The 8774-nt window shown below is 39.7% G+C and overlaps 1 protein-coding gene across 4 annotated transcripts in view; it reads left to right on the plus strand.

Annotated features, from left to right (window-relative positions):
* Positions 1-8523, plus strand: part of PIK3C2B (phosphatidylinositol-4-phosphate 3-kinase catalytic subunit type 2 beta) — a 115513-nt gene extending 106990 nt beyond the window's left edge. For all 4 annotated transcript variants that reach the window (XM_078391903.1, XM_078391902.1, XM_072997325.2 and 1 more), the window contains 5 exons: positions 971-1088; positions 1932-2013; positions 3126-3232; positions 3345-3473; positions 6357-8523. In XM_078391903.1, coding sequence (XP_078248029.1) covers positions 971-1088; positions 1932-2013; positions 3126-3232; positions 3345-3473; positions 6357-6545 — 625 coding nt within the window. In that variant the 3' untranslated portion in view covers positions 6546-8523. The remainder of the gene's footprint in view (positions 1-970; positions 1089-1931; positions 2014-3125; positions 3233-3344; positions 3474-6356) is intronic.
* The last annotated feature ends 251 nt before the right edge of the window (positions 8524-8774 follow it).

The raw sequence follows: 8774 nt of genomic DNA on the forward strand, positions 1-8774 counted from the left end.
GTATAAAATGTCTATAGAATATTCGAGAGGAAAGCATAATAAATTAAAAGAACAAGAAACAAAAAATATAATAAAGCCAAATATCAATTAAACTTGGAATTTTCTGAAAAGAAAAGGCTTTGGCAAAGAAGAAAACAAAGTAATGAAAGTGGATGTCTAATCTCAGCTGGAAGGGCATTTCATAGTATGGGGATCAAAATGCAATAGGCCTTATCCACATGAAGTAACTCTGAGTGTATCTTTGGAAGACCTTAAAAACAGAACAGGACAATGAAGAAGAAGGTATTAATCTGCAGTGAATTAATGCAAAAAATAAAAAATAAAAAAAGACAGTTACTAGCTTTCCAAATTTGAATATAGATGAAGGGCATGTTTCAGTACATGGTGTATGCTCTTGCTGTGCAGATAAACTCTGCATTTTCTCAGAAGAGGTAGATGTCTTAAAGCAAATTGCTAATGAATACTGTGTTTGCATAAATCATGACTATTGTATATGAGTGTGTTCTGTGTGACACAAGATGAATTAGGCAAAATCTAAAGAAACAAAACAAAACAAAAAAGACAAAAACAGGTGTCACCTTAAAGACTATTATATTTTAATATGAGCAAAATCCAAAGAAACAAAATGAATTTTAAAAAAGACAAAAACATGAATCACCTTAAAGACCATTATATTTTAACTTTGTTTTGTTTCTTTGGAGTTTACCTGATATGCTTGCACACACTAGCACGGCTACCTCTTCAAAGATTAGTTAGAAGTTTCATCCCTGAAATGCAGACAGCCCAAGAGCTTTTCCATCTGACAGCCACTACAGTGTGGTACAAGTAGTCCTTTTAGGATTTCCTAAAAGCAACAAGAAAGTTTGAGAGTCCCCCTGCTTCATTTGAGTTTGTGCTTCTCTTGATGGTTAGGATCCGTCCCTAAATGACTCTCTTCCTCTTCCCCATCATCCACCTTGCAATATCCCAGCTTTCCCAGCAGGTTTGTGATTGGACGGTCGCGAGGAGAGGCAGTGGCTGAGAGGAGGAAAGAGGAGTTGAATAGATACATCTGGCATCTGATCCACGCGGCCTCTGATGTGGCTGAGGTAATTTGTGTGTGTGTGAGGGGGGGAAGGATGCATCTGTTGAGATTGATTATTGGCAGACAGAGGCTCATCAAGACTGTTCTGAGATGCCATGCACAGTCTGCTCCTGGATTCTTCTGCAAACACTTCTGCCTTTCTGCTTTAGCAAGTTTCATTGATGATTGTAGAAATGTGAGCAGCATGTTGCTTCCTTGCCTAGCTACAACACCTTGGATTTTCTTAAACCACTACATGAACGCAGTCAGGAGGATATTCTTAATGGCTATAAGTTTGGGGTACCAAACTCAGGGCAACAGAATTAAAGATGTCATCTACACTCCACTTAGATAAGCAGATTGGATTGCTTGTTCTGTGGTCTAGTTCTTCCATCCATTTGAAAGAAGTTACATATCATACCTATGTGTTTGTATGAAATATGACCATTGTCAATTATAAGAAGCTTTGGGGCTCTTTGGAGTGCAGGCCTCAAGAAACAATTAGCTGATTATGAGAGTTAATTACTATATTTAGATCGCACACATAGTATGGAATCCTATTGGTATTTATGTAAAGTTTGCATAACCTAACAAAGCTAATTACTGCAAATTGACAGCTACCAGCACACATCTCTTTGAGCAATCAGGGATATGAGCAGCAATGTGGCTGAGACACGACCCAGCACCTCATTAATTAGTTGTAGTTAGATAAATCAAGTTACACAGACTTTATGCAAACACCAGTAGGATTCTGGCTGTAGTATAAACCCAATCAGACTCCCTTTATTCTGTCAAAGTGCAGAAGGTGTTTGCCAGATATTGGCATATTAAAACTATGTCTTAATGCTGTGATATATTTTTCTTGTAGTGTGACCTGGTATATACCTTTTTCCACCCACTTCCAAGGGATGAAGTTGCTTCAGGCACCAACCCAGTTCCAAAGCCTGCAGGTAAATAATATGAAGAATGCAAGCAGTAAGGATCATTTGCTTCAGTTTTTCTGTACAGAATATGACCATGTGCAAACAGCCTTGGGATGAAGATGATAATAAATACGGTTTTGGAAAATAGGATAAAAGAGCTAGTCAGCATAAGAAAGTCTGTTGCTTCCTCCTAATGTGAATGTGTTCAGATGTTAATGTATATTATCAGGAGCTGACTTACAGATTGGAACAATGTTATAGGACAATTTATAAAATATGTTACACATCCAAGGTGCCCCAATGGAAATATGATGGTTAAAATAGAGATAAACCTTGATAGGGGAATTACACTGTACAGTGGACCCTCTACTTACGTAATTAATCCGTATTGGAACAGTGGCTGCAAGTCGAAAAGTCTGTAGGTCGAGTCTCTATTGATCTACAATGCATTGAAAACCAATTAATCCCATAACTGGCGGTTTTTGTTCCATTTTTGTTCCATTTTGGGTTTTTTCTGGTCTGTAGGTCGATTCTCCGGCTGCAAGTCGAATCTAAATTTTGCAGACAGAGAAGTCTGTAACTCGAAAAGTCTGTAAGTCGAGCAGTCTGTAAGTCGAGGGTCCACTGTACTCTTTTGGCATCAATGACCATAATCATATTGGGGGTTTACTCTGGTGGAAATGTAACTGTGTAATTCATGGTGGTAAGCTGGTGTTACTTAATAAGTTGCCCCCCACATTCCTGGTCATTTATTTATTTATTTATTTTAACTTCCCGCATTTCCCGTGTATAAGACTATACTTTTGTCTAAAATCTTTAGACTAAAAATTGAGGGTCGTCTTATACACGGAAGTAAGCTGCGGAGAGAACAAAAACAAGTGGAGGGGAAATCAGGGGTCAAAGCGATTCTGCAGCACTTTTATCCCTTTCCCCCTACACTTGCTAAACCCCAATTAGATTTCTTAATCTAACTGCTCCCACAGTTTCAACAGTTACATTTATGCCAGCATAAATCCCTCTGCCCAGTATTGTTTACATTTAAATTAAAAACATTAGCTTTTTATGGACAGGTACAGAACTGTCCTGAGAATTTTGGGTTGTTTGTTCCACGTGACAACACTGCTATTTCTTTTTCCTAGATGCAACATGGTCCCAACCAGTTGGCAAGGTGGGTGGGGAAGTAAAGCTGTCAGTATCCTACAAAAACAACAAGCTTTTTATCATGGTGATGCACATCCGAGGTCTGGTAAGTGTTCTGCTTGGTGGCTTTCTCAGTGGTGGCTGAAAGTCAAATGTTTTTCAAACCTCTGCAACCTCATCTGTCAACTGTGGTGATGTTCTCTCTCTCTTTCTCTCAGCAACCTATTCAGGATGGTAGTGACCCTGACCCTTACGTTAAGATCTATCTTCTGCCCGATCCCCAGAAAACCACCAAGAGGAAAACAAAAGTAGCTCGAAAAACTTGCAACCCGACTTACAATGAAATGGTATGTTCCTGCAAATCTTACCTTAATGGGATGAGACATAGGATAAATATAGATGTACTAAACCAGGGCAGACAACTTTTGGCTTTCTATATATTGTTGGACTGCCCCTCTCATCAGTCCCAATCACGTTAAGTTAATGGTAATGGAACATAAGAATTGCAATCCAATAATATCTGGGGTGCCACAAAATTGCCCATCTGTGTACTAAATAAAGCAGGAATTGGAACAGATGAAATTGTGGATTGGCAGATATTAGATATATGGAGGAGGACCTCATTTGCTTGCCTTCTTCTGTAGCCTATTGTATTAAGAACATATTAATATAAAAACTTTTGCTTTATATTAATGTTCAGCTGGTTTGCTCACAAGAGAATAGTGCTCACGGAGCATATCTAATTTGTGAGAAAATAAGCCAATGCTTCCATGCAGCATCCAGCAATCCAGCCTTCAGGAATCAGAATTTCTGTGAACTGAGGTGAAGGTTCTGTCATGCAAATGTGATGAGAGGGTTCGTGCTCACATTATGCTTGTATTTATATTTGCTTTAACAAGAGAAGGGTAGTATTTAGCTCCAGGTGACAGAGAGCCTGTCTGTAAATGGTGGCTCATACAGAACTCTCTACTCAGGCAAAATGTGGCTGTGCCCACTTGAATTTTCACCCTGGTGTGATAGACTTCATGTAGTCATCTCCCACTGAATAACAACAGCGCAAACAGACAACGGGAAGTCTGTAGACCACATGCAGCTCCTAAAGGCCCAATTATAGCTTATCCACAGGAACCCCCTGCCCCCCAGACTTGTTTGTCTGTTTGTTTGTTTACACACACACACACACACACACACACACACACACACACCACCCCATTAGTGCACAGCACTATTCTGGGCAATGTACATATAAAACCAGAGATATAATACAATTAAATGAAAAAGAGAACACACACACCAGAAAACAAAAAATAGACCAACACAATACCCTAATGGTGCAATGTTACAGAGCAGCACTGTACAGAGGCGAATAACTTCAAAAGAGGCTGCCTTCAAAAGCCTCTTGAAAGAGATGTGGCTTGTATACTTAAAAAAAAAAACAGAAACAAAAAACCTTAACCCTCTCTGGGAATGTGGATGGTAATTTTTCTGAGTTGGTTTAGGCCCAGAAGATCTTTTTTCCTAATCCAGGACTGATTTTCAGTCAGGTTTTTCCTAAATCAGATCAAAGCAATGAAAAGAAACTATGAAATTACCATTCTTGTCCACTAGTGGGCTTAAGTGAGCTTTTTTAGAATTTGTTTTTCAAACAAATAGATGGAACCTCTGGATGAGTGTGCCTGCCAAGATCCAGTTGTGGGCTTATGCAGTCCCTGGAAGTTGCCCAGGCCTGGACTACGATACAATATAGATGAGAGCCACAGTGGATTAGGATAAGATGGTTAACTGTGGTCCTCTAAATTTTGCTGGCCTGCAGTTCACTTTGAATTATCAAAGTGAATAATAAGGGTAAATGGGAATTGCATTCTGATGGCATCTGGAAGCCCACAATTGCCCAGCCTTGGATAAAAGGAACTGGGAGGTTTGCTGGCTCCCAATATACACAATGCCAAGTTAGATGGACTCATGATTTGACTGACTCAGCATAAGGCAGTTTCTTATAGTCTTACTCCATGAATAGACAGGCACACCCAGGATCCTCTTATGTTGAGGAGGATCCTTGAGGATCCTCTCAGCTGATTCATAGCTCCCTCCAGTAGGAGATGATCTGGGAAAGCAGTTTCAGGAAACCTCATTTAGATCTGATGCAGATCATAGAGGAGAGGTTCATAGAAGAAGGTAAAGTGTCACCCACTATTACTGAAATGTGGGAACTGATGGGAATATGGCTGTCATCTGTTTAGTTATCTTTCTTCCATACTTTTAATAGCATCCTGATGAATCAAGGAAGTGATGTTTTCTTCACAAAAAGAGATGAAGTCTTGTGGAGTAACCTCACCTACTTAATTTGTGTTGGACCACCGGTGAAGGGACAGAGTAGTTGCAGGAAAAATCTAAACACCGCAGAAAGAAACTCAAACAGGTGTTCAAAGCTAGCAGTATTGCATTTGCCATAGAAAACCAAGAACAGCTGTTATCAAACAACAGCATATAACCTTTTAAAGACACAATGTATAGTCAAAGATGCAACCACTACAGAGATCCCAATGTATATTGAATAAATATGGTATGATCTTACAGAAGATTATATTTACACAAATTCTCCATAGTTCTTGAAACCTACTTATTTATTTATTTATTTATTTATTTGATTTATATCCCGCTCATCTGGTAAATCTATACCAGGCAGCCATTAAAGTCTTTTTCAAAGCTGTTTCAAGACTTTAGCATATGAGTTTCTGTAAAGATTTCTGTCAACCTTGTTGAATAACCACTGTTCCGGATGTGCTATGGCACATGCAACCCTACTTGGCCATACCATGCTACACAGAACATGCTGTCTGTGTTACAATATACATGCATAAGGGACTTCCTATATCCATCCTCGTGACACAGTCATTAAACTACAATACTACAGCCAAAACTCTGTTCATGACCCAGGTTCAGTCCCAGGTAGCCAGCTCAAGTTGACTTAGGCTTTCTTCCTTCCAAGGTGGGTAAATTGAGGACACAGTTTGTTGTGGGGGGGGGGGCAACATGTAGCCTGCATTATTAAATTGTAAGCCATCTGAGTGCTTTAAGCACCATGGGGCAGTGTATAAACAGCATGCTTTGCTTTGCTTTGAAGACCAGAAACTACGGTACCCATGCTGTGCTAAAAAGCTCCTTCTGGTCTTTTAAGGAGAAAGGGTGAGTGTGTTGGCTTACATCCCAAAATTTTCTGTATCTTGCAGCTCATCTATGATGGGATTCCAAAAGGAGACCTTCACCAGCGAGAGCTACATTTGAGTGTTCTGAGTGAAGAAGGCTTTTGGGAAAACATCCTCCTCGGGGAGGTCATTATCAGACTACGGGACCTGGATCTGACACGGGAGAAGATGGGCTGGTTTAAATTGGGCTCTAGGAGCCATGGGACCATGTGAGGAGCAACAAGGCGGTCACAGTGTCTTTGGAACCACTCTGCCCCCATGGGAGTCCCTGGGAATTGGTGCAAGTTCCAGGAGTTGTATTCTGGTATATCTGAAAGGATGTAGTTTCTTGCAAATAAGAAGGATGGACTTGTTTTTTTTTCTGCAAATGAAGGTTAATTTCCTGTGGAGAGTGAGCATTTTGGGGTTGAGTCATGCTAAGGAATTATTTTATGACTTAAAATGACTGCCGTAGATGTACTTTTAAAAATACATTTACCTTGTGTCAAGGGAGCAACGACTTATAGTGGGAGGGGGGATGTTCACGTACACCACTTGGAGGATATTTTTAATTTTTTTAAAAAATTCATCAAGCAATTTGAATCCACACAGAACATAGGATGGATCCTGGACTGAGAAGGAACTTTGTAAGGTGGAATATGTTATCAATAGGGTTCTCACTGGACTTTTTCAAGGGTGTTTTTTTTTTAAAGAAACATTTGCCTAGGAACTCGGGGGGGAAGAGAGAGAGACATACGGGGTGAGTGTAAATGATGGGTTAACTCTTTATCTCTGGGATAGGAGCTCCTGTGCTCCAACTCAAGCCATCTTGGAGAATTTGCTTCCAAAGGAGAGCTATGTAACTTGTATATGTGTAGTGCTTACAATTCCTGATTTCCTGCTAGGAAAATGTAATCTACAAGGCATGCCGTCTTGAACGAACAGCTGGACATGTCTGAGGAAGGCAGAAGGCAACAGTATTTCTTCTTGACTGCAAACATCCACAAGGCCTTGACCACAGCAATTGTATGAGAGATGTGTATTTTTTTTCCACCTTCCTTGCTTGAGGACCTGAATTTCATCTTTCTAAAATTCTTCTGGCTACTCTGAACAGCTGAATCTGATGGAATAAGTTGTGCTAAGTCTTGGAAGCAGAGAAGTTATCATGGAGAGAGGCAGTGGCCTCATCTGTCCTAAACTATGACTTTGGGGAACTGATTCTGTGAATTAGACAAACATTATTTGTGGCAGCCAGTCTCCTGTGTGTGGTAATTTCTTTCAAGGTTACCTAAGTCCCATTACCTAAAATGTAGGTGATAAAATTAGGCAATCTTAAAGCCATTACATATGACTTTTTTCAATACCACCATAGGCTTTACTTCCAAAGTGGTGGATGCGAGGTAAGGATTAAAGGCATGCTTGCTGAGCAGCTGATTAAAAGCCCAACATGGCATTTGTCATTAAGCATCAATGATGTCTTGAAGTCCTTGTATACACCATCTTCATTGCAACACCTCCTGTAGAGCAGGTGGCCACGAGCTATTTCTCTCCAGTCCCTTTTTTGAGAAGTAAAACTTTGCAGAAAACACCATGGGGGTGGAGAAACTTTTTCTATTTACAGTTATATAAAGACCAGATTGTTGTTGTCCTTCTTCTCGTTGTTGTTTTTTTAAATTTTTTAACAGGATGTCCTATTTGAGAATTGCCATTTGCCTCCTTGAATAAAATACTTCAAAATAGCAAGTGGGGAAGTCTTTCCACACACCTAGGCAAGAGCCTTGCAAATTTGGGTCTAGCCCGTAGCCTCAAAGCCTTCCTTTTGTAGCCTTTGCTGAGCTGTTATGTTTACAGTGGGAACTCCCTAACAGATGGAATGTTTCTCAGGATCAAAACTATGAACATAACTTTTTTTAAAAAAAGAACTATTTATCTATGAATTAAAAAATAAGTTAAGTTGGGGGAGGGACTATTTTTCCCCACCCCTCTCTTGACTGAGGCTTATCTGAATGTGGGCATATTGTTAATCTGCAGAATGCTGCAGGCGGATTCCAGAGAGGCAACTACATGAGAGGACCTTGGCTGTGTTCTTTAGTTATGTCATTTGTCCCATAGAAAGCAAGGTAGAGATGGCACCTTATAAGGATACCTGAATTTTTCTTGGTTGTAAAATGGTGGCATTGCTTAAAAATAAATAAAAGGAAATGGAATTCAATGGAAGTTTTGATGTCTACTCTTCTATAACAAGTAGGGCCAGAGCAAGTATTGTATTTTAATAGAGATGCATTGTAACTGTAAATTCTGATACTCTCGAAAAAAGAATGGCTGTGCTGCATTTTGTCTAAGTAACAGCAAGAGAGCATATCATAGAAATGTCTGTGTCATTTGGCCTTGATTATTCTTCCATAATCTAATCTTAATATTTGAGGAACAAGACGCACCAATTTTTTAGGAGAAGAAAACAGG

The sequence above is a fragment of the Pogona vitticeps genome, chromosome 4 (assembly GCF_051106095.1).
Source record: "Pogona vitticeps strain Pit_001003342236 chromosome 4, PviZW2.1, whole genome shotgun sequence".
Classification (NCBI taxonomy): domain Eukaryota; kingdom Metazoa; phylum Chordata; class Lepidosauria; order Squamata; family Agamidae; genus Pogona; species Pogona vitticeps.